This window comes from Macrobrachium nipponense, chromosome 21, assembly GCF_015104395.2.
Source record: "Macrobrachium nipponense isolate FS-2020 chromosome 21, ASM1510439v2, whole genome shotgun sequence".
In the NCBI taxonomy this organism is placed as follows: domain Eukaryota; kingdom Metazoa; phylum Arthropoda; class Malacostraca; order Decapoda; family Palaemonidae; genus Macrobrachium; species Macrobrachium nipponense.
Window position 1 is genome coordinate 11448640 of NC_087212.1, and position 26590 is coordinate 11475229.

Genomic DNA, 26590 nt, shown 5'->3' on the forward strand with positions numbered 1-26590 from the left:
TCTTACACTTCCACTCCTTTATGTGAGCTTCGATTCTTACCTCGTAAACCTATATAATTATCTAAAAATACGTCTTGATTAGTTGATAATTTCAACACAAGGCACCACACATACAACGACACACCAAGCTATTACACCCAAGGCGTTGCCGAAACTAAGGGGAAAAAGTTTTATATCTTCTATACTAACGCTCTCGTTATTTTAAGAAGATGAGCTGTTATTATAAGTAACGGTATGGCAATCGGCCGACATTACTTAACAATTTTGTTCATTTGCGAGTAAAATTGTTGGAGTATTGCGTACGTCTGGCAGGCCCACGCTACACGAAATTCGCCGAGCATCTTTGGGAATTTAATGGGCCGTAACATTCTATTTAATCCTCTAATTCATATGCTGGACGAGTGATATTAACTAAGAGAATATCGATTCGGGGAAAATAAACTCAGTTCCACATATTGTAAGATAAATGTTAATCAAAAGACCATATTATTCACATGATAGTCCGAATACCTGAAGCGCGATCATGGCTTCACTCTCTCAAGACTAGCCCGAACATTTTTAAAGGCAGGCTGAATGGTGCGACGTCACTAAGGGTCATTATTGCCCGTCGCTCGTCCCCCATTTCCCCCTCCCCACCCGTAAACTCCAACCCTCACAACCACAAAGAGAGTTTTGCGTGCAGCCCCAATCAATAGTAATTCTTTCGTTTACCTTAACTCTCACTTGAACCTTTGAGAAGTATCAATTATGAGGGAACCTTCTCGTGTAAGTTTGCTAAGAATTGTAATAACCTGTGACCAGCCATATCGGTAATTTGCACTGCAGAGATCGTTTTAGGAGGGATAATGGTACAGTATTCATAAAGTGAGACTTCGAAAGTAATCACGGGTAAATACTACGGGGTTGAGCTGAAGGGACTCTAATTATTTATTCATAATAATCATTCAAATGACTGACATTTACATTGCTATGAATTTAACTTAGAAAACTCATGTTTAATAATGCCATGCAGATAAATGCGTGAACGAATAAAAAAAAGTTGAGAGAATATATTTTAACCAAATTATGAAATATGTCACAGGCATTTTAGTCCTATTGATATTTGAAGCCATCCAAGCTAATAAAATATATTTAAAAACTGCTAAGCTGAAGTGAATTAATATATGAAAATTTTTGGTGACAAAAATGTAAATGTTCTCTGACCTGAATTAATTTCTTTTAATGCAAATTCGTTTAAAAGGAAGAAATTTAAAGGCTCTCTCTCTCTCTCTCTCTCTCTCTCTCTCTCTCTCTCTCTCTCTCTCTCTCTCTCTCTCTCATGTGATTTTAGCTCTCTGGTAATTTGTGTTTTGAAAGATTTTTCTGTCGGGTTCGAATTAAACCAAATATTTGCGATTCGTGCGCGGCACTGTGAGCTGCCCTACTATAGGGTGGGGGGGGGGAAAAAAAAAAAAAATTTTTTTTATTTTTTTTTTTTTTTTTTGTTTTTTTTTTTTTTTTTTTTTTTAGATAAGACTATGGCTACATATCAGTTATCCTGAACAGGGAAATAAATATATCCCTACCTCTTTTTCTCATATTTTTTCTTCTACTCTTTATACTTGTATTCCTTGTGCATCCGATCTTAGTATTATTTACACGACAAAGGCGATTCGGGTTAAATAAATTCACTACCGTCGTGGGGTATTAAAAATAGTATTTAAGTTCATACCAAAATTTTAAGTGAGAAAAAAATTATTTAAGATAATACGATTATGCCTCTATGGTAAAATTATACCAGAAATTCAGCTAAAAGACTTATAAATGAAAAACGAATAACAAAGAAACTCCATCTTTTTTGGTCAAAACAGACAGCAATAGTCTCCCTGTAAGAAGAAAAACGGGCGTCCCATTCTCTATCGCATATGTAAATTAATAGAAAATTGAAGTGAATAGGGAGTACAATAATAAATAAGCTATCCATTATAGAGTGAAACCGCGAGTCTTTTAATCGGACTGTTAGAAACATAACACAGTCAGATGAAAGAGTAATAGGGAAAGTTAAGAAAACAATTTACACGTCTATGCACTTGATCATACATTAGTATGAGTGTATGAAAATAAGTATTCCGTAACATCGGTGATTAGATACGAAACAAGATATGGAGTAGTGTTGAAACTGACGATCAGAGAGGAACGTGTGAAATTCAGACTAGTCAGGCAAAGGCTCGAGGAGGGTTAGGCTAGAACATTCAGCTGCTGAATGATGGAGATTTTTCTGTTCAGGTTGGCTGGTTCAAGTTCAACTGGCATTGTGCCTGATGTGAAACTATGGACTATGAGCAACCAACTAAGTGTGTATTTTTGCGCTCTCTCTAGCCCAGTGTGAGTAGAGGGTTCGATAAGTTGTTAATGAGCCTCCTGTGTAGGTGTAAGAAGAGATTAATGCTGTTGAATACTTCCACGATTCTTTTAAAATTTCTCGCCACATTGACCAAACGAAGATCGTGCATGAACAGTAATATACTATATGATTGCAGGGGAATACACACCTAACGATACTCCCAAATCTTTAAGAGGATATGAATGGCACGTGAAAACAATTCAGGGAGCTTCATAAGGTCTTTTGATGTGTCACCTAATGGGTGGGTAAATTATCATCTATAGAAAGGGAAGTTTCGGAGAGAGAGAGAGAGAGGAGAGAGAGAGAGAGAGAGAGAGAGAGAGAGAGAGAGAGAGAGAGGCGCATTCTTGACCTTGTCATGTTTGGTGGAAGAGGAAGTGATCGTAATTTGATTCATTCGTTTGTTTTGGCCGCAAACTCGTGCAAAAGATGTAGAAGCCTGATGAGTTTTTCTTTTTTGCGTGGTGACCTTTGTAAACATAACCTATTCACAAACTTTAATCAATTTTATATTGTTTACAACATCTCACCCCTCATTCAGGTGTCGTGCATTGGATACATATGTATCAGGTTAACGTAAATTATTTTATTAAAATACATTTGAATCAGCCTTGTCCTAATTTTAAGGATATCAACATTAAGGATTTTGTTATGTATATCTTAGGTGTCAAGTGAAGTGTTTGGTGATAGTTTCGCGCCTCCTCCCCGCTTGTTTATTTGTTGTTAACTATCGTACTAACGATTATTGTCTTTTGTTTATTTTTCGAGTATTGAAGAACGCCTTTGGGGTGAGGCTGATGTTTGGAGGTCAGCGCTCTGCCCGAGTTAGTTAGGGCCGTACTTTGCTTCCCCTTGAGACTGCAGCTGGCGCCTTGGAGGATCATCTTTGCTTTGACGGAATTGGCACTGTCCTTCGCAGGTACTCTTCTGTCACCTGCGACGTGGAGTTGCCCGCCCGCACGTGGATCGCAGTTGTTAGTCACTTGCGACTTTACTACTGTAAGGCCTTAGTGGGAAATTTTTCCTAAGGTCTGTGGTGCCGTAGCCTTGTCCCGGTACCCACTGGAGATTTTTGCCGTGCTACTGCCATTCCGTTTGGACGCCCTTTTAGCTGCTTTTGGGAGCGAATTGGCTCGTGAGGTGTCGAGTAGGGAGGCATATACCAGGTAGGAGTTTGTCCTTGTGTTGTTGGGCAGGATTGCTTCCAACTCCCACTCACCTGTGTTTACCTGAGTTTGCGTCCTCCCCCGTCTGCAGAGTCCTAAGGAGATTTAAATTATTTTGAATCACGGTTTCCGCTTTTTGGTGTGAGGAGGTTTGCATTTTGTTTTTCTTATGTAAATTTTTATATATATAAATTTGTGGTACTCAGACCCTATGGGTCATTATGCTTTACTGGGCTTTGATATTTAATAATTTGTTTTAGTTTGTAATGTATAGGTAGGAGATTAAGTGTTTTTCCTTACTGTTGTTCTTTACCTTCTTTCCTCCTCTTATAGTAATAGGATATATATTCATTTTGGTTTTGGTCTGGCCAGCTAGTGTTTGGTACATTTTTGATTATTCGTATTGATGTTTCTCCTTAACATTATTTCTGTCTTAGGGCTTAGATTATTTAGATGCTAGGAAATCCCACGGGATTTTAAAGGACTTGTATATGTCCTTTGGTCAACAAGGTTGATTTAAGTGCTCTTTTATTTAATAAATATTGTTGAGTTTTCTCTGGCGTTTGTTTCCGTTGACCATTACCTACTGAGTATTTTTGTCATCACTGTGTACGTCGAGGTGCGCACTAAAAGCCTGCACCATCACCCAAAAAGGGGTTCATAATATGACATACGCTCGTAAAGAGATGCAGATATTTGTGTTCTAATATGACTGGATAGGTATACAAATAACAAAGTAGATATTTCAGCTCTTATTTCAACATACTTAGCAATTGCTCTTTTAGTGAACGTGTTCATGACCATTTTCAATAAAACTGTACTAATGTCCATTAGGGGATATAAAAGTGTATGCTTATGAGTCTCTTCCTGTCTTGACGACGTTAGTTAATTTCATCTCAAAAGCTGATCAGTTAGAGATGGGACGTCTAATTTCTGTGGTTCAATCTGCCTTCAACTGAATCTGCTATATTCCCGTCTATTCCGGTCTGATCCAGGTCACCTCGTATATTAAGCTTTTGGTTTCATAACGCCGTGACTAGTACACACATCTAAATGCCTGGCACAAAACGGCTTTGACGTTCACTCTTGACGTGGTTCGGAAGTCACGTAAAACCGTTACCCCGTTGCTGAATAACCACAACCACTGGTTCCATGCAACGTAAAAACTCCATACATACAAACAAACAAAACTGCTATAGAAGAAATTCCACTTTTCAGCAGTAACCTCATTGTGTAGGTAACTTAAAATATTAGTAATTTTGAATGACTTTAATGAGTTATTACCAGTATACATATGGTACAGTGTTAATAAGCTAGCTATATTTCAACTTTTTTGTATTTATTATAATTTTATTCAAATATTTCGTTCGAAACATTGGTTTTTTTAATATATAATAATTGAATATTATCCTCTCTCTCTTTCTCTCCTTAGTAAACTCGTTTCTTCATAATAGCATCTTCCGCTTAGTATAGTTTAGCTACGCTGTCAACTTTGGGGTTATTCAAATCGATCACATGGTCTAAAATTCATAGGCTGGCTGTTTGCGAACGCTGGTGTAACGCTTTATTAGTCTGAGACGAATCTTCCATCAGAAGTCATGTAGACACATCGTCAATTCTTTTCAGGTTTCATCACTAACGGATCCAGGGAGGGGGTGGCATCCCGACCCAGCGCCCTTCACTCCCCCCGCGCCCTTGCCCCATGACAAAAAATGATAAAATGAAATGATAATATTGGCAATATAGATAACATGAGAAATAAAAAAATGGGAAAAATAAAAAAAAATCCCTTACAGAAATAAAAAAAAAAAAAATTGAGAAAAAATATAATAATGGATTCGGTATTTCTTGATAGAACAGGCGATTGCTGTCCATATATACGCACACACACACACACACACACACATAGTTTTCTTTAGGCCCGAGTTACAGGAGGACACTTCGTTGCTCGTTCCATCAATTCCTGGACCCTACCCGATGTTACAATCAATTCCTGGACCGTACTCAGTGTTACAATCGCTTTGGTGGGCATGTTTTGTTCCTGATACAGTGAACAGACAGAAAAGGAATTGGCTGAACTATAGCTGTACTAAACGTTGGCGCCAAGACTTTCCAGAGGCTTCCATTGTCGATGGTATCTGGGCAGTTTGTCTGGTACGTTACGAGTGTGCAAGTCGTGCGTCACATCATTGGTGAAAAACTGTCAGTGAAAGTTACGAACTTTTTTAAACCGGATTAGTTGCGGGTGTTTGAGACCACGGAGTAGTTTTGCTTGCTTGTATCGGTTGTTTAAATGAGATATTGGAGGATATGATAACTTTGACAACATTCGTACTTTAAATATTTTTCTAACAAGTTTTGTTTCACTACTTACACCCTAAATGTTTTGTGTACAACGCCCACGACTGAATAATACCGCCTGGTAATTTTTAATCAGAACTGCAAGGGTCATGATGCTCACTCACTTGTTTAAAATAGTAATAAGTAAGAAATGTCGGAATTGCAAGTCCAAACAGAATCCTGGCCCCTTTGAGAATCTTTTCCGGTCTGAGGTACTTAGCCATGCCACTGGTCTTTTCCTTATAGGTAGACCAGGAACTATTGGGAAGCGGTTTTACGGTGATTGTCTTCGGTTCTACTGCTACTTTGCTGGTGACCAAGTGCACAGCAATGATGAGGGATACGTAGTTGATGGCGAATAAATACCACTTGTCGATTTCCTTGTTATAGGACGTTGTGGGGAGGCTGGACAAGGACTCTGTGTAGAGGGATATAAGTACCAGCATTGTGGTGAGACTCATGGCTCCCCTATCGCTGAAATTGTCTGAGCCGATGAACAAAGTTCCGTAAGCAATCAGAATGAGAAGATTTGTCGGGAAATATGTGGCAAGAAGTTCGTGGTCTATTCGTCGATGAAGGTGGAAACTAATTTCTACCGTGTGATCCGAACTGCCTATGCTCCAGTTTTTCACCAGGTACTCTTGCAGTTGGCTATTCCCAAAGAAATTCATTCTTACGTTACTAACGTCGAGGCTGCTCATGGGGACATTAACGATCATGATTTTGAAGCGACAAAATTGTTCGTCGTGAGGATAACGCTTGAGGCAGAAAGGACAACGAATGGTCGGATGTTGTGTTATTTTATAGATGATTGGAGATTCACTCCCTTTATGTATGATATCTGAAAAGGTCAGGAAAGCACTTGATTTAATGAAATGAGCCGGCTACCTTTCAGTGTGACTCCGAACCTTACATAAGGTTTTGACATCTAACACAACTCCAAGCAAGGCTTGAAGGTAATTATCAAAATTTAAAAAAACTTACAATTAAATTTTTTTATTTGTTTCTATGAAAGACCTAAACTACAAACTGAGGAACTCCTCAAAGCTAATGAGTATATATAGCATTTAAGATCTTCCTGACTGTACAAACCCGACGAACGTGCAAGGGCCAAATATTACCAGAAATGGGAACGTTATGTCACCCCAATTTTTTTCCCCATTCTCATTGATTTCTTAATAAAAAAAAAGTGACTGCTGATGGAAGATCAGCTTATATTGGATTAACAATAGAAACTTAGACTTAAAAGATGCTGCCAAACACTACACTTAAACAAGGTAATCACAAAGAGATGAAATAACACTAAATGGAGAAAATATTAATGAAGTTGAGTCCTTCTCATATTTAGGACTTTGGATTTAATGAAAGCTTATGAATATCAAAACCAAAAATGGGCAGGCTGAAGAAAGTTTAGAAATAAACTGGTTTCAAAATAAGATTTTACATTAGTCTGACAAATGGCAGGGCAGATTGAGAAATGATACCACAAAAGAGATCATGGAAGTTTCATGTGTAGATGAGATAAGGATGAAGGAGAGATGGAGATGGCCTGGGCATGTCCTTCAACCAATCCCGGGAGAAAAGTTGACAGACATAGGCCTACTTAGATGAGAATTATAGACGGGAAAAGCTGGGAATGAGTGGAGATTTGTAGAAGTGAAAACACAGGATTGACATGAGTGGCGGAATTTCCCAGAGGTCTTGTGCATCTGCTGGCGATGAAGGCTATGGTGATGATGCCAATGGCCAGTAATTTGGGATTTATTTCCTTCAAACTCAACTAGTCCAAGGGAACTGGACAGTCAGGAATTTCTCAACACTTCCTAGTAATTATTTTCGCTACATTAACTTTGGTAAATGAAAAGGAGTTTTGTGTCTGTATTTCGAAAAATGATAATAACGTCTTTTGTTAACTCCTTAAGAAGCATGTCATTAAAATGAAAAACATGCTGCAATATCAGGATTCGTCTTAGTGTGCTATGAATTATGTTTTCCAGAGGTGAGAAAAATTGAGGTTAAATTATTTATTTTTCATCTTTTTAAAAATGAGTTATCTCAGAATGCCAACAGGTCACTAATGATGCAGTTACCTACCATCTCCGTTCCTCTTTCCTTTGTTTGTCTTCCGAATCACCAGTGAGGGTTGATGGTCAATGTTCCCATAGCTGGTAACTGGGGAGAGAGAGATCTCCGGTACCCATATAGGCCACTCTTTACCTGGATGTCTCAAGATCTGGTTAGCCGCTGGGTCAGCCTGAAGGTTTTTGAAGGCTATGCGCTCCTCGTACCAGATAAATTCGATGCTCATCTCCAAAGAGATGGTCATTTTAAGAAGGTTCACTTCCACGTGATCAATGTCCACAACAACTCTGAAAGTCATGGGGAGTTTTGGCGGTATTTCGCTCATGTAAGCAGGAGGCAGCTGGATGCGGGTACAGTTTTTCTCGTCACTCCAGTCACTGCATTCTGGTATCATGTTGCAGCGGGATGCTATGCTGATGCAAGACCCATTATCGCATGTGAAATCGTCTTCTTTAGCACATTTACTCAGGACCAGCATACCCGAGTCATCACAGAGAAATATGTTATCCTTCTTGGTTTCCCACTCCATTCGTCCCACTGGCGCGAGGGTACTGTACGTACTGGCGATCGTACTGTTCTCATCGCTGTCAAACAGGATCCATTTTGACTCCTCTACCATCTGTATACTCATGCCAGTTAACCCTACTAGGAAAGAATCGCCATCTGGATTTCCCGAGAAGACGAATTCAGGGGCCAAACGGTGTTTTGGGGACATTCCATTCTTGCACAAGCCACGAAGGTAAAATGTTGATCTCAAGTCAGGATACTCACCAAAAAAGCACGAAGAATCACACGCGAGTGGTTTGAAAACTCCCCCCAGAGTAGTCAGTAACACTGGCATCTCAGGGTAGATGCCAAAGGATTGGTTGGCACACATACTGCTGGCGAAGCCATTGCTTGGGTAGTCTCTCCTTGTAATATTAGTAGAATTGAGACTATCAGCTATCCAGGCAAATCTGAACGATACAATAGCCTTGGCACATTGAGAACCAGCTTTAGCCAGCACTGCAGCTAAGTCTGATAACGACTGCGGAGTTTGAGGAGCTGCCAGTGACATCCCATATACCTCTAGCTGTTTCAAGACATCTTCAAAAACCATGGGAGACTGGAATAGAAACACAGGGCTGTCAGGGTCATCGCAGTAGATTTCTGCAACTTCTCTTACATCACCGTATATTACCCAAGGGGATGAGGACCACGACAAGATGTTCCCAGGAGGAACTGTACTGCCGCATTTTGTCCACTCCAGCAATTCCTCCCTGGCGAGTGGGCGAGACCAGAGGGAAACCTGTGATATTCGGCCCCTGAACATCTGCCCGATGGGGAAGTTGCCTCCAACTGAATCTTGATCTTGCCCCAAAACCAGAATACCATCTAGCCAGAATTTGGATTCTGAGTTCATTACCCTGTAAAAAATAAATAAATAAAACAAAATAAAATAAATAAAAATTGACATTTCAATGCACCAGCACGTAACAAAAGACTTTCACTAATTTCCAAACAATAAGTTAAAACGTGACGTTCACCCTATAAATTTATGTATTTTCCGAAATCGTCATGCCCTGTTATATATCAAAATTGCACCAATGCAGAGGAATTAAATGGAATTCAGATTTTCACATCCTGAAAATGGTCTGCAGTTGCTCTAATGTAAAAACATAGCAACAACTAATTTACAAGTAAACGAGACATACAATAAAAATAAAAAATTAATTCAAAGTGAAACCCAAAAGATGTACAGTACCGTTGATCCAGCAAGTCGTCTTGGAGGTAAACGTCCATGGTCCCTGCTTTGTGAACCACCAAACATAGATGATACCACGTCATAGGATAAAAGACAACATTTTTGAAGTGAAGCGGGTCCGAACTAGAGTACGTAATCCATAGACCATTAGGCATTATGCCTACCAGGAAGAGAAATTTCACAAAATATTGAACATTCCCGATTACAAAAGAGATTCTGTTTTTCTACTTATTACCTTTCAGTAAACTAACGATTTTTTGAGAGAAAATCATGTTGGACTGCAGAATTAGGAACCGACTGGCTTGATAGTCCATAGCGCAAATGCTTCAAGAAAATGAACATTCATGGGGGTGAAATATGATGAATATATATTTTCACTATTATTTGTCTTCTGAACATACACCTTAATTCCGACGTCATTTCATAAGTATAATAACTAAATATTCCAGAACACGACGAAGAAATCGGCGAGCGCTAAATAAACTCACATAATTTCAGCATCATGGGAAACCTTTCTGTGGTGTAGCTGAGGACTGCAGGCAAAATAGTGAAGGCCTTGATCTTGAAATCAACGCAGAGAGTTAACTCCTTTAAAAAGCCCGTCACGACGCCACCTACAAGCTCCAGAGATATGTTTTCGTGCTCAGCAATTTCAGGAACCATATCTCCTTCCTCCGTCGTCAGCGAAGCGTCGTATTTTGTATCGTCCAGCCTGGCCGACCTCAGCACCTCCTGTACGGCAGACGTCATGTTGAGGAGGATGTAATTCTCTGTGGACGCTTTCCCCTCTGGTTGCATCTCGTAAACTTGACCGTTTGTCGCTTCTAATACTGGAAAATATATTTCCGTGAGGAGCTACTTTTTTTTATATTTTTTGATATATTTATATATATTATATATCTATATATATATATACTATATAATATATAGATATATGATATATATTTTTATATATATATATATATATATATATATATATATATATATATATAATATATATATATATATAATTAGGCAAATAATATTAAATGGCAGTATTTAACATGTATTTTATTCACGATTTCAATTAATTCTTTTCTAGAAAACAAAAGATTCAGAAACTACCAGTTGCAAAAGCTAAGAATAATTAAAACTATTACCTCATAATTATAAGAAGACAAGAAACCATTCCAACAGTTAGTATTGTAATGGTTAAGTCCCTGATTAAATGCATTATATATATATATATATATATATATATATATATATATATATATATATATATGAGATACTTACTCAAAGATAACATAACGTACAAAAACCGATAACGAGAGATGGTACCCATCTTGACTTCTGTAACTGGGTTCTCTTGATACTGATGACACCTATACAACCAAGGTCTTGAGACTACCATTCCATTACTGGCCCGTTCATTTAGTTATAATGAAAATACAATAGACATTTACTTTCAGATACATCAATGATCACTATGGTTACCATGTTTACGCTGCGTACTTGCTCGATAAGGATGATTTTGTCTAAACCTACCGTCAACAAAACCAATAGACATTCTTGATAAGCCCGTAAGCGATAATTGATTTTATGTCCTCGGGTTACAAGCAGAATAAACAAAATAATAATATTTTTTTTATTATTATTTCAGGTTGTGAAAAAACTAGTTTATCTTTTTTATTCAATGTTAAAAACTGGCGTGGCAACAGGCAAGGTCAACGACTTCGAAACACAGCAATTAATTCTTGAGGTCGTTTTAAACTATACTTTTGTTTATAAGCAAAACAGAGCATCATGATTTTTTGTCACAAGCTGAATTTGCAAGCAAAGCAAGATATACTTCATTTTTAGAAGCCGAATTTGTAAACAAAACGAGAGGTAATTGAATGTTTATATTTTTTGTTTATCTGAATGAACCAGGCAGAATTACATTCTAACGTTAGTCCAGGCCAATACTTAGAAATACATTAAAGATGTTTTCACTATGATGATTCTTCCTATATATATTTGCATTTTCATTCTTATAAATAAATCATAAATATTCTATCCTAAAATCCCCGTATCTTTAACTCGACGCAAAACACCCTTTTCATGCCTTTTTAGGCTTATCCATGGGGCTTTTCTACCGCCCCAACAAGAACAACAGAAAGAAGAAGAGGACGAAAAACAGTTTGTAGGCTTTCTACCCGAGTAAGCCACAAAGTAGTTTGTAGGCTTACTCCCCGAGTAAGCGCGTTGGGTTTTGAATCTGGGGAACAGATGAGGTTACAATTGTCAGATAGATGAAATTTTGAAGAATTAGATTTTTCTTTCTACATTGTATCAGCTTATGCAAAATATAATTATGAAAAAGAATAATCAAACTTTGCGAACTGGTAATGCACTAGATAGTCACAATGTCGTCAGCATAGCAATATAATCTTACTATACTATAATGGGCCTTATGACTGTCATTCAATCACGGCCAAACGGCTGGTCCGATGGGCATGAAACTTGGCAGGGTCATAGTGGGGACTCCTAAGATGGTTTATAATCGGGTTTTATCCTACCTCCCCAGCCTCCCCTCCGAAGGGGGTGGGGGTGAGAAGGGATTCTCTGAAACGGGGCTGGTTATGCTCGTAGACTTATACGTTTTTTTTTTTTTTTTTTTTTCATCAGTCCATCCGCCTGTGATGTTTTTGTATGGTAACACTGCGTCCCGGGCTTTAGATAGTTACATTCAGCTTACATTCAACGATTATAATAATATCCTATTTCGAATATTAACGGTGTAATTCGCATACAGTATATTATTAAAACACTTTTCAGTTACAAATGTACACCCAGATATCCTTTTATTTACCTAAAATTTACAATTAGCGTAACTATCTAAAGCCCGGGACGCAGTGTTACCATACAAAAACACCACAGGCGGATGGACAGATGAAAAAAAAAAACAGAGTATAGTTACGTAACGAATTTATCGTAGATGATATTTAAAAATCACTAGCTAGTCACTTATATGGAGCACCAGATGAATATGCTTTTAGTATGGATGGGTAAATTGCTAGTGATAATAATACTTTTATTAATAATAATGATGATGACTAAAGTAACAGTAACAGCAACGACATTTGTGATAGTATGAAAATGGTAAAACTCTATTAAACATGGGTACTGTACGAACAGGTTTAAGACCAAATTCCCAGAAATAAATCTGCTCTGGCCTTTCATAACCTTTTCCGAGAAATGAACACGTCACGATTAACTCGCTTTTCTTTGTTTTTTTTTCTTTTGGAATCATATCCCGGAGTTCATTAATATGAAAATGAACAGTTTGATGAAGTTATATATAAAAGAAGAAAGAGAGTTAGGCTTATTTTCCTTGAATCCCCATCACCACAGCTCACGTTTACCGAACTGGTCATCAGTTCCGTCGAAAGACGAATGATAACTCCCAAGTATAGTATTACATTCCAGACGTTGTAAGATGGACTGCTAATCCGGGAAGCGAAGAACTCTTTATTCTCTCGCCTCTTTACGACCCAGTTCCGTTACACCAAACCGCTCAGGTAAGTTGCAAGATTCTTTTGATACAAAACAGAGTCGTCACCCAGCACTCGGCCCTCCTTTGCTGGCAGGTAAAGTTCTCTGAAGTAAACAACATAACCGCCATATCCTGGGGAAGTTCGTTTGCACGCTCGGGGGTGATAAGGCCGCTAGCGGATGGCTTCGGGGTTACCGAAGGTCGACAGTGGCGATTTTGACTCACGACTTGCAACAGAGCAGCCCCTCAGTGCTCCCGCGTTCGTTTTGGATTTGTCCCTGCCGTTGCTTGTGAGTGGAACTGGAGAGTTGTTCTCAGAATCATGTAGATTTTATTCACAAGTAGGACAACTTACATTAGGTATATCCAACAACCTTTGTTGGGAAATCTACGTTTTCTATTGTTTCAGTATTCTTGTAGAAGTGGTATGTTGATTAGCTCTTGCCAGAACAGCCTTTATTGAAAAAACTTCAATTTTGGCCATAATTTACGTAGATTATAAACGAAAAAACATGTTTTTCTATAAGCTGTAACCCCTACATCAGCTCTTAACATTACTGCAGATTCTAGTAAAGATCTAAAAGAAAGAAAGAAAGAAAAAAAAAACACAACTCCCGGTCTTGTTTGTTAAAGATAACAGTACGCTTACATACAGTTTGTGTCCATTTGCGCCTTTAATAGATCTTGTTATTGTTGAGTTCTTTATTTTTTCTAAGTAGTTAAAGCTAAGTTTAGTGTGGTTACTAACGTTGGACATTTTTTAAATAGTTTCCTTTTAATTAATGGCTCTCAGTTCCGTGTCAGAATAAACATTGAAGCTTTCTAGACATTTGTTGGATAACCAGCTGCTATTGTGATTTTGTTATAGTTCAAATTCTGACTCACTGTAAAAATACAGCAAGAAGTCACCACACAGCATCAAAGTGCGCACGGAGTAGGGGCATGCAGTGACTTTACTTCATTCTTCCGGTGTAGTATCATGATTCACAGAGCGTTAAAGTGATTACATTATTCAATATGATAGTGGAATATACTTATTATATGATCCAAAACACACAAACTAAATCCTGTACATTTTCAATCCACGGTTGCTTGTTAACGATACAGGTAGTTCCTGGGTTGCGGCGGAGGTTCCATTCCTGGCAGGGCGCTGTAAACCAAAAATCGCCTTAACCCAAATCATCATAATTATAATGGGAATAAATAACACTTACAGCACCGTTACAGCACTTGGTTTTGGCAATTTGGCCCCGGTTTGGTCTGTTTCACTTGTTTAAGGGGTGGTTTTGGCCCCTGTTTGGCCTGTTTCACTCGCTACGTAAGTCCGGTTTACAGTGCCGTAAAGCAGGTAACAGAGCTATAAATCCACTTACGGCGCTGAAAACTTGTGGTTAACAGTGCCGTAAGTCTGGAACGACATAACCCGAACCTGATGTAGTAGAAAAACACCTAGGCCTAAGGAAAAGGGGCATTTAACAAAGAAGTCCCGTGACCACTGATATAGATCCTTGTCTCTTAATCAATCCCACACCCACACGCATACACACATTAGACTCCTAGAGTCTGTTGCAAATCCCTAAGCACTGATTTCTAGGGGAATAAAGTTACTGTCTGTGTCCATACTCCTTACCCGTACAGCTAACAAACGTCTAGATTGAACCTAACTACCATCGCTTTACCGAGGTGATAAAATAAGGATCTTTATTTTCAGAAAGTTCGTGAGCTATGTCATTGCATAAACAGTCTATGGTCTGGCTATTGTTGATGTGGATTGAGGTAGTTCTATCAACCCCAACTAATGAGACGGGTAAGTGAGTGTTTGAGTTCTATAGCTTTAAGATGAAACAAAAACAATCTAAACAAGCTTCCATGCAAAGCAACTAGAAATAGTGCATTTTAATTTATTATGTTTCCTAGTATTCTTTATAATGATTATCACTAAGGTCATAAATATCAGGTTAGAATGAGCTTTAAAATATATTGCTTAATATATATTCAAAGCAAGGGAAATACAATTTGAAAGCTTGAACTTGACATTGTAAAAGGCAAGGAATAAAATTCTGGTCTTACTATAAAACAGCGTCAATTTATCCATCAAGTCGAAGACTTTTCTTTGAAAGAAATACTTCTTTAGACCACATAACTTAGTTAAATCAGACTTTGTGTTCTGTAATTTGTGTTTCAACAATTCCTATTTAAGGATTTGTTAATTTAAAATATTGTTTGTACCTTTCTTAAGTGCTGATAGTTGTGGTCCGTATCTTAAAGTTATTTCTTGTTTTACCGACGTGTTAAGATGGTCGATCACATATTACTTTGGTTATGTGTTCCACGAAACATTTCTGTGATATGGAATGTGTGTATGAACAAAAACCAATAATCCATGCCCACTTGTTTCATACATGAGAGATATACATTTCTTAGCTAAGTCTCAAATTTATCTCACAAATAAGCCAGAAACGTCACTACGCTAATAAATCATGGATTTCTCAACGAAGATCTCCATTACTGATATGTCATTACCACCTTCCTTCACTCGTAGGTCCCCCTCCGCCGACCTTGCACGTCGTCGGTGTGACTTTTGCTTCCGTTGACGTGTTTTGGGAGTACGAGGACGGGGCGCCAAAGGACGTCAAGTACTACGCCTTGAAATATTGGCCCAATCAGCTTGAAGATGGCTTCGTCGATACAGTGGATGTCACGACGAATTCTTACAGTGCATTCGGTAAGACGCGTGATGGCCTGTTGAGGTTACGAATTTTAAATTTTGCCAGTTCATAATTGTACCAAAATTAAGGGGAAAATATTAATCTTTAGAGAATAAACTTCTAAAACAATAAATAAATAAATAATATCTGAATCAAAGCGAGAAAACAGAATGGAGTATGCACACTTTTATTTTCGATGCATGTCTAAACTTATGACCTGTGCCAGTTGGCGGGTAGAATAAAAAGGCCTTATCTTTTCATATACTTTGGCTGATCTAGTATTTTCATTATGTATTTTCCAGTGATAGCCAAACTCTGAGTTGGAAGAGTGATCCAGCACCCATTTTGCATTTTGCCATAGGAGAATCTTAGTAATACATATACATTTACTAATTTCAGCAAGCCTGAATACTCTTTAGTGCGTCAGAACTGTTTTTAATTCGTTGTAAAAAAAAATAGAAAAATAGCCTCAGTTAACAAAGTGTGTAAAAATATATAATGCTATTTAAAGCACAAAACTCATTCTCTCTCTCTCTCTCTCTCTCTCTCTCTCTCTCTCTCTCTCTCTCTCATTTGTCTTTTAAAGGTAATTGAGAATTATTTTAAGATGACATTAAAGTTAGACTTCTTGATACTTATAGACCAAAGGAACTGGACGAAGAGTAAAAGTGAGAGCATATTCTATCCTGTACAGGGAACTATTTGATGATTAAGAATTTTGCTTTACAATTTTTGGTTATTTTTAACCGGTTTTTAGCTGGTGCTAGAAGATTGTCCTATTGTTAATGTAACGTTTCCTCAGGTTTAATGCCGATGACAGAGTATGCCTTTGAAGTGTCGGCAGTCGATCAAACTGGCAAAGTTGGACCTCCATCGAACACTCTCAAGATAACTGTAGCAACTGTCAGTAAGTCATTTACAAAGTTCTTGAAGTAATTCATACGCTAAATGGAATGAAGAATATCCTGTGTAGCAAGTAAGGTCACTGTCACTGATCGTTAGAAAGGTTTAGTGTGTCCAATGATAGCAGAAAGTCCCAGAAGACCAAAAGTAATTACGAAAGGCCTTGTCAAATAACACCCTGCTACGACACAGAACCAAACAGGTGACAAGTTTATGATTAAGAGACGTTATGAATTACGTACATCCAGCTTCTCCACTAGTGCCAAGTTTAATTCTTGAAAGTTAAGTCTGTCAATCAAAGAAAAGAAAGTAAAAGCCCCTTCCTAAAGTCGTGGGAAAAGTAAAGTGCTCCTTAAATTAAAGGCCTGAATTCATTCTTGGTCTCAAGAAGTGGTTAGGTAAAATACGTCAGGAATTTTGTTCAGAGAAAGCATGAAAATCCCACACTGTGAGTGAGCAAGTCAGACTTCAGCCAATTTTAAGGAGGTAAAGTTTCTGTTCCCGTGCGAGTGTTGTCGTTTAGCTAAATATGAGAAAAAATGACGGAAAGGAGGGCTTTATATGTCCTCCTTTTCCTCCACTTTTGACAACCTCATCCTGATTACTTGAGAGAATATGTAATGTGGGAAATAACTCTATTAAACAGACAGACATTCATTAAGGGGAGACAGAAAAAGTCGGGCAAAGGAGACGTTTTTGAAAAGAGGAGGAAAGTGGGATATCTCAGTTATACAGCCGTCGAAAAACTTAATTTGTAGAATAAGAGTATATCGTTCTAGTCATGAATAGTCTTGGGAAGATACTATCTTTATTGTTAAACTGGCATAGTAGCTTTACTTGGCTGACGATCCCAGGAAATTCTTGTCAGCCTAATACCTTCATATTTAATCTGTGGATTTTGATCCCCAGGTTTCTCCTTGCTGAGGGCAATTGAACGCGGACATCTGTATGTGGTCAAGGATTTGCTACAGCTGGACCCTGATATTGATGAGGGGGACGGTGAGTTACTGTACTAAATCATAACCTTGTATAAATGAACGTGAGTGTTATTCATCACAAATAGAACTGATTGCTTTGAAAAATGGTATTTGCCAATTATTACCAGTTGAAATCGTATGTGTTTTATGCGTTTTAAATAGTTTTGCATCAGTAATACTTCTCGACTGATGATTATGGTTTATCATTTGGTTCAGTGAAGTGTTATTGAATATTCAGCAATTTAGACTATAATAATACCTGCTAGATTTAATGTTTTGTAAGCTACGCTTGATTGTCATAACTAATCAACATATCCTTCATTTATCAATTTTTGATGCAGCATTTTCTATCATGCTTCTATGAGGATTACCTGCTTCAGAAATAATTTTATCTTTTTTTCATCTAAATCTTCTAGGTGTAAGTAGAAAAAATCTTGAAACAGTAAATATCCAGAACACGAAATTCAGTAACACCAAGGAATTAATTTTAGCAATAATAGTCATTTGGTCATTGCATACAAGATTAATTTCATATGCTCATCTTCTCGGCAGGCATGTACTTGAAGATGGCATCTCAAATGGGGCATTTGGAAATAGTCAAGTACTTGCTCGAGGAAGGAGCAGACCCTGACGCGGATGAAGATGGTAATGAAGGCTTCCCTCATCTTTAAGACTGTCCAGGATGTAGATTGACTCACCACACAGTTTTTTTAGTTGCCTTTATCAGTCTTTCATGTCACCACGTTTCTCTGTATTTTCTTCGTTCATTTCATAATTATGCAAAGTTTCTTGTTTACTTCTGTTTTCAAAGTTTGACAATAAGTTATTGTTGCTATATTTGTTATCATTGCTGCGGTTTTAAATGGACATTTATTTTTGCAGTCTTCTAAAGTGTTCCTCTTCTGCAGGAGAAGCTGTTCAAGAAGCCGCCAAGAATGGCCATCTGGAGGTGGTGAGAGCCCTCCTCGAGGCTGGGGCAGATGGTAATGTACCCATTACTAGTAATAGGAAATAACCAGATAATAAATTATATTGGCACGGTATTTTGTGTGACAAATTTAGTGGCATTATTTCACATGAATTAAGGGGACAATAGGAGAAAGGCTTCTTCCCGCATTAGTTGTTGTAGGGTTAGGTTAGCTTATGTCAGTGGTTCTTCTATCTGTCAGGAGTCATGTTTGGTGTTTACTATACATTCGCCTGTTCATCGTAGAATTTAACGTCAGTCCAGGCTGTGCGTTGAGTGAAAGACTATGGTAATTCCAGCATTGTGTTACTTAATATTATGCTTCTTTGCCTTTTTGCAATTTCAGCTAACGTTGGCGACGGAATCCACTGGGCAGCGGTGAACGAGAACGCAGATATTGCTAGATTGTTGCACCAGTATGGATCTGATGTCAACAAACCCCTCCCCGAAAGTAAGTGTATAGATAAATGTATATTTATTTATGTGTGTGTACGTGCGAGTGTAATGTCTGTCGACAAAACACTAACGAAGTTGGAGGAGATTGTGTTTACCAGAGTTTTTGTCAGTGTTTGAATCTGTTTGTTGACATTTTAGCAGATACAATCGCTACTGCCATTAACATGAAGAGGCCGTAGGTTCACCCTGGTGGATAAAACCAAAGTAAAGTAGCACTTAAGAAATCCTTCCACACCACACAGGACCTTGGAAGGACCCTGAGACCAACGAGGATTATGGATTCGGCTGGACGGCCATGCACGTGGCAGCAAGGTGGGGGAAAACATCCATGGTTGACGTGCTCTACAACCTAGGCAGTGACCTGGCTGCAAGAGACCCTAATGGTTAGTTCAATTCACTCTCTGGTTTATGTAAGCAAGGTCTTCAATCAGATCACATTTTGCCCATCAGAAGGACCTCTTAACTTTGTGTTCTTGAATGACTCTAGGTTTCTCTCTCCATTGTCTCTTTTGCATCTTTCTGGGTGACAGGGATTTCTGACTGAATTATTGCTTTACAATATGCTTGTTATTGTTTCTGTTGCCGTTATCTGTTACTGTGGTAATATTCATCCTCACAGGCGACACTCCCCTGCATATCGCTGTGAAGTATCCTCAGATATGGTTCGTCAGAGAGCTCTTGAAGTACTGCCCAGACCTGACGCTTGAGAACAATGATGGTGAGCGTGGTGTTTTCTTGAGTTCTTTGGTAATTCATGGTAAACAGTACTCATTATCAATAATTTATCTATCTTAGGATAAAAGTAAAATGACTTATATATGAATATAAACTTTTAAATCTAAATGAATGTTTCAAATCAGCCCAGCAACTACCATTGTGACCAACAGCCATTTGGACGCCAGACCACAGTTTATTGTAAGTGCAGTCAACTCTGGTTTTCATAAGGCAGGGTCGATTACTCAGAGGTTAGCCTCCTCTCATATCCTTGCCAAGGAATGGCATGAGAGTAACTCCTTAACTCTCACCCACAGGCAAGATGGTTCCGGTAGGGGGAGTAGCGCCGTCAGCGTACCTCACGCGGTGCACTGTTGGCACTACTTAAGGTTCTTTGCAGCGTCACTTCGGCCGCCAGCTACAACCCCTCATTCCTTTTACTGGACCTCCTTTCTTATTCTCTTTTTTCCATTTGACTTTCCACCCTCTCCTAACAATCGTTTCAACATTATCTTCAGCGCAGAATGACCTCACAGGTCTTGGAGCTTGACCATTGACCTTCATTCTACATTGCATTCCCAACAGGCAAGACGGTGATCGACCTGGTGGAGGACCTCCCCCACGCCGTCTACAACAGCCTGAGTTCGGAGGAAGGGATCAAGCTACGCCAACTCGTGGCCAACATCACGCTCGAGAAGATCAAGACTCACTCGAGCACCGAGGACGCGGCCGCAGCCCTCGAGGACGATATCGAGGCCCTTGTGGAAAGCAACAAGACCATCAGCGACCTCGTGGATGCCGTGGCTTCTACAGATAGCCACGTGGACTACGTGCTGCAGGAGCTCTTCGAGGACACTGTTTACCTGGAAATCGAAGATGCCTTTGCAGGTGAGTCTAGCTAAGAAGAGTTGTTTGTTGTTCTTGGTGGCAGTTGCTGCAGCATTAAACAGCAATTTAACCCCTGAGGATGTCGTGCAATTGGAACTTCTCTAGTTCAAGCGAAGATGCAATGCATTACTACCACAATTCTGCTCTCCTTTCATTTTGATAGATCTTTATCTCTTTATGAATATGTTAATCTAATTTTTCTTTGTAGTGAGATCTCTTCTTTCCGTATTTCCCTTTGCCTTCTCTTACTTCCTAATGAGCACCATATACTTTGGAAGCTTGAATTTCAAGTCAGTGCCCCCTGTGGGCTTATTCCATATGAGCAGTGTTTATCTTTGAATAATAATAAATAATAATAAATAATAATAATAATAAAATAAAATAATAAATAATAATAATAAAATAATAAAAGAATAATATAATAATAATAAGATATATAATAATAATAATAATAATAATAAATAATAATAAGACAACCTAGTTTCAATTCTAGATTCTCGCAGATTGTCAGGGAATTAGACCCTTTATGCTACCTCCTGCAGTAATGTTTCATTGTCAGGCCAATTATGCATGATCTCAGTGCACTAAAATCTCGATTATTCCCGAAGATCATCTCTGCTCATCGGAATGGAGCAGCGGCGAGTGGAGGGTTAAACTGAAAGTAAGATACGAGGCAGTGTGTGTCTGCATCCAGGGGAAGGGGCCGACACTTCAATTCAAACCTCTAGTGCAGCCAAAAGTGGTGAGTAGCTATTCTTACACGGCACTATAGTTTCAAACAAGAACGCTTACAAGTGTTTGAAGTCATCATTGTGTATTGTTTGTATCAAAATCTTTCTGTTTTCAACTTATCATCTGTACTTGAAAATGATATCGGGCCATTTTTCAATGGTATATTCAGTTAATGTATAGGCCAATTGATTATATCATTACAATATATTTTGATGTCTTCGAAACTGTGGTTTCCTCATATGAATATCCTTCATATAATTTTGAGGATGCAATTTTTGTTTAATGGATGTCTAATATACCGACGCACATTCACAACTAGGCAGAGACACATAAGCTGATGGACTATAAATCATTATCAAATGTTTCAAGCAAACTTCCTCGTCTCGGTTTCTTCGTAAAAAAGAGAAACACATTCACATATGCAAACATTAATTCGTTATCAGTGGACATCCGTTTACACATTTTCCTCTGGCTTTCCACGTCTAAAATTAATAGTTAAGAAAGCCCAACGCTATGAGCCTAAAGGCTCCAATATGGGGAAGAAAGCTACTACGAAAAATAAACTAAATGCTGAACAATGACTAATAATTATTTACGTTCCATTTCAGTGCGTAGACAAGCCTCCACGTACAGAAGACCCGCAACGTGGAATCAAGCCATGAAAACGGCATATATACTACATCACTCAACTCTCGCTCCATATTTACGGTTTTAACGACCTGGGAGCTTAATATTTCAGACGTTTTCTTATTGTTTTACAAGTTACACTTGGATGTATTAAGGATCTGTAATACTCAACAATTTCAATAAAAGTTTTGTGGATGAATCTACATATTATACTTGCTGCTGTCTGAAGTTACTTAACAATAAGTACTTTGATCATTTTAATTTTATTGGCCATGCCAACCCACTAATGTGCAATATATGTATATATATAATATATATATATATATATATATATATATATATATATATATATATATATATATATCCCCCTATATATATATATATATATCTATATATAATAGTATGTTTATAATGGTATAAATATATATGTATATATATATATTAATATATTATAATAAATTTATATCATATATATATATATATTATATATATGTATATATATATATATATATATATATATATATATATATATATATATATATATATATATATATATATATATATATATATATATGTGTGTGTGTGTGTTTTGCATTTGTATCTCTGTGTGTTGAGCTATTTAGGTATTTTATTTGTAATGTTACTGGAAATGTTTAGATTAAGAAAAATCCTACACAATAAGGATCAATAAAAGAGCGAAGATTTCAAAATCTCATTTACATTCTTTTATCTCTTCCATATTTTTCACTTAAAAGGCTCCTCACATCAAATTCTACATCGGAATACTGTGATCACTCTATCTAATAAAGTGAATTAACTTATCACTATACTGTTTTTTTTTTCATCTGTCCATCCGCCTGTGGTGTTTTTGTATGGTAACACTGCGTCCCAGGCTTTAGATAGTTACATTCAGCTTACATTCAACGATTATAATAATATCCTATTTCGAATATTATCGGTGTAATTCGCATACAGTAAATTATTAAAATACTTTTCAGTTACAAATGTACACCCAGATATCCTTTTATTTACCTAAAACTTACAATTAGCGTAACTATTTAAAGCCCGGGACGCAGTGTTACCATACAAAAACACCACAGGCGGATGGACAGATGAAAAAAAAAAAAAAAAAAAAAAAAAAAAAAAACAGAGTATAGGCACCTGTAAGTGACCAACGTATTTTAGGACATCATTTTAGTGAACAGTTGGATAGGTAACCAGTGCTGAATATCATATACCAGTAGCATATACAGTTCCCGTAAGCATCAATGGACTGACCGCAAGAGTCCTTTGGTAACAATAATGGCTCACAGTCAGGACCAAAACCTTGGCCCAAACAGCCTTTGTCATGCAAGTTTCCGTAATCATTAAAGAAACGTGCCAAAGACATCAAGGACCCGATGGATGTGGCTATGGTTCACGATAAGGCACGACTAACACTACAACGTGTGCGTGTGTTTCTAATGTTATTCCTCCCTTATAGCCAGTTCCAGGTACTGGTCGGCAGAGTAGTCGAAGAGGGTGAAGTCAGGCTGGTAGAGTTCGACGACATCCCTGAGCAGGCGTCGGGGCACCTGCCGGAAGTAGTCCTTCACAGCCTCGCTGGTCGTGTTGTACGAGTCGAAGCTGAATAAAGAAGAAAATACAAAATAGATTATATGTTTGTAAACAAGTGCTTCCCGCCTAAATGAAGAGTTGATGTGGGAACTGATTGCAATGGTGGTAGTAACATTGCTGCTGCGTTGAGGGGGACAGAGTATCCGTTTAAAGTCTTATAAATCGTTCTATCCCGATGAAGGTGAATACGGCCTCGTGGAGGCCACATTGGAATTTAAATAGAGAGAAGAGGGGCGGCGGCGGGGAGAGGGTGTTCATTTAGATAATTGTTTGTTTGACTTAGATACTAAACTATGAACCACTACTGACGGCGAATCTAGACTGTAGATCTTACAATGTTGATAGATCGACATAATTCCTTTGTATACTTACTTGGATGAGTGTGTGTGGGCGTTGTACAGTAGATCTTGAAGTCCCATTTGCCTGATGATGTACTCTTGCTCCAAGTCCAGGGACTCCATCTTGGCAATGTAGTCGTAAGGTACTTGGCAGGGGGCGCACGTCAGCCAAACTGGCCGCCAGTGCATGTTGACAAGGAACTTTCCATCGCTGCTCCTGAAAGCATTGAAGGAGAAAGGTGTAAGTCTCTCTCTCTCTCTCGGCATTACAGCAAGGAAAACACAATCTTCCAAAAGGTCTTGCTTATTCCTAGGGAGCTGTTTGGCGGTTAAGAGCAAATTATGCATATAAAATATTATATATATATATGATATATATATATATATAAATATATATATATTATATATATATATATAAATATATATATATATATATATATGCTTAAAAAATCACAGTAGATACACGTGACTTCATTACATAAGCAAATACTACAGGAAAATGATAGTCAGAAATCCAAGCGCTTTCGTCTTTACTAAGACATTGTCAAGGTACGAATGAAATACAATTGGAGAGAAAGTTATCAGGTAAACAACAGATCAAAAATACCAGATGGTTAATTGTCAAAAGGGTAAAAGTTAAGAAGATAATCCAGGATTATCGGATATCACACGGTCACAAACCAAAACATAGATTTAACCCTAACAGAAACTACAAATTATCCGTACGATTCAAAACATGTAAAAACTGATTATATAAATTTTGTTGCTTATATTTATTTACAACTTTTTTCATTATGAAGGCATCAAGTTTAAATAAGCCAAGACTTAAATTTAGAACATTTCCATTATTTGACTTGATGAAACAAGATTCAATGATATTCCTTTTAACTGTGTCATTACATGGGATTAAGGCTCTTGCTTGACTCCAGTTAATAGGATGATCTAAATCTCTCATATGTACGAATAATGCATTCGATATTTGCCCAGTTCTTACAGAATATTGGTGCTGTTTGAGACGTTGTGAAAGAAACTTACCGGTCTGTCCGTTATAGACTTTATCACACTTTTTGCAAGGAATTTCATATATGCAGCCTGGAAGATCTTTAGGAGAATTTTTTATTACTTAACTCTTGACGTTAAAATTACTGAAAACAACATTTATGTTAAAAAGGTTTAAAATTCTAGGAATATCTAAAAACCTTTCATCATAGGGTAATTTCAAAATGTTATGCTTACTAAATTCAAGTTTGTCATTAGTTGAATAAAATGTTTTCTAGCTCTTTTTCATGCCACATTTACAAAAGTCCTTGGGTATTTAAGTTTCAATGCAATATCATAAATAGTTTTAATCTCAGCGTCAATAAACTGCGGGCTACAGACACGAAAAGCCCTTAGGAACATCCCAGAAAAAACAGAGAATTTAACATTTTGATGGTGATTGGAGTAGTAATGAACAAAAGAGGCAATGTTAGTTGATTTCCGAAAGACTGAAAAGGTAAAATTTCTATAATTTCTATGGACAGTTACACCAAGAAAATTCAAATTACAATTTCTTTCTTCCTCAACAGTAAATTTTATAGAAGGGACTAAATTATTGAGATTATTAAGGAATTCCTGGAGATTTTCGTGAACTGGCCAAATACAGAAAATATCATTCACATACCTAAACCATATAACTTTTTGGGGCAAAATTCTTGGTAAGAGTTTTGTCTCAAAAAATTCCATGTAAATATTGCTAAGGACAGGAGATAAGGGATTACCCATAGCCATGCCAAACTTTTGTACAAATAAAAAAATTCCCCCATTTAAAACAAACAAAATTTAACTATCTGTGATACTATAATTTATGAGACTAAATGAATGGTTTGCTTACAGTTAAGGGAAGATCATGGACGTTCCTCAATTCATCACCTCCAAATTTCAGAAGTAAATCATCTACAGGCAGTTTTGTAAATAAAGAGACAACATCAAAACTACCCATATTAAAATCAACATTCAAATTTTAACTAAAATTTAATCAAAATCTATGCTCTGAGGATATCAATATTTGTAAAGGTATTGTATGGCGCTATGAGCAAGCCCTCTCCCCCTAATGTACCCGTGAGATTTCTCCAGGCTTATAAGAAAATTAAAGAAGACGAAACAGTGAAAGGGACAAAAGTAGATAAATCTAATGCTGTGGTAATAATGAATAAAAGTGACTATGTAAGTAAAACAATGGCATTGCTAAATGATACTGATACTTATAAGAAACTCGCGCTTGGATTTCTGACTATCATTTCCTGTAGTATATATATATATATATATATATATATATAGTATATATATATATATATATATATATATATATATATATGTGAATTCTTATCACATCATCGTGATTCATTTACATACATTAAGCTACAAATACCCTTTAATATCTAATTCGCTC

At 37.5% G+C, this 26590-nt stretch overlaps 4 protein-coding genes across 8 annotated transcripts in view; 1 reads left to right on the forward strand and 3 right to left on the reverse strand.

The window, feature by feature from the left end:
• LOC135197790 (arginine-glutamic acid dipeptide repeats protein-like) overlaps positions 1-138 on the reverse strand; it is a 168192-nt gene extending 168054 nt beyond the window's left edge. For 3 of the 4 annotated variants that reach the window (XM_064224907.1, XM_064224908.1, XM_064224902.1), the window contains exon 1: positions 41-138. The gene's annotated coding sequence lies outside the window, so the exon portion shown is untranslated. The remainder of the gene's footprint in view (positions 1-40) is intronic. The other variant, XM_064224904.1, reaches the window with a different exon arrangement.
• Positions 139-4967: 4829 nt separating this feature from the next.
• LOC135197791 (uncharacterized) lies at positions 4968-10256 on the reverse strand. Its single transcript, XM_064224909.1, has 2 exons — positions 7984-10256; positions 4968-6730 (listed from the first exon to the last, which is right to left on the reverse strand). The coding sequence occupies exons 1-2, from the start codon at positions 9425-9427 to the stop codon at positions 5979-5981; spliced, it is 2196 nt and encodes a 731-aa protein (XP_064080979.1). The 5' UTR covers positions 9428-10256; the 3' UTR covers positions 4968-5978.
• Positions 10257-13385: 3129 nt separating this feature from the next.
• LOC135197792 (protein phosphatase 1 regulatory subunit 12A-like) lies at positions 13386-22501 on the forward strand. 2 transcript variants are annotated; one of them, XM_064224910.1, is made up of 13 exons: positions 13386-13522; positions 14944-15039; positions 15775-15957; positions 16743-16847; positions 17753-17842; positions 18373-18465; positions 18729-18803; positions 19134-19238; positions 19486-19626; positions 19863-19961; positions 20543-20845; positions 21454-21587; positions 22186-22501. In XM_064224910.1, exons 2-13 carry the CDS (start codon positions 14958-14960, stop codon positions 22237-22239), a joined length of 1464 nt encoding a protein of 487 aa, XP_064080980.1. In that variant the 5' UTR covers positions 13386-13522; positions 14944-14957; the 3' UTR covers positions 22240-22501. The 2 variants fall into 2 exon arrangements, with proteins under 2 accessions (XP_064080980.1, XP_064080981.1); XM_064224911.1 differs by having other exon boundaries at positions 13457-13592.
• Positions 22502-22923: 422 nt separating this feature from the next.
• The window catches only part of LOC135197793 (carbohydrate sulfotransferase 11-like), an 8976-nt gene continuing 5309 nt past the window's right edge, over positions 22924-26590 (reverse strand). The window contains exons 5-6 of the mRNA XM_064224912.1: positions 24194-24376; positions 22924-23830 (exon numbers count right to left, since the gene is read on the reverse strand). Of these exons, the coding sequence (XP_064080982.1) occupies positions 23671-23830; positions 24194-24376 (343 nt within the window). The 3' untranslated portion in view covers positions 22924-23670. The remainder of the gene's footprint in view (positions 23831-24193; positions 24377-26590) is intronic.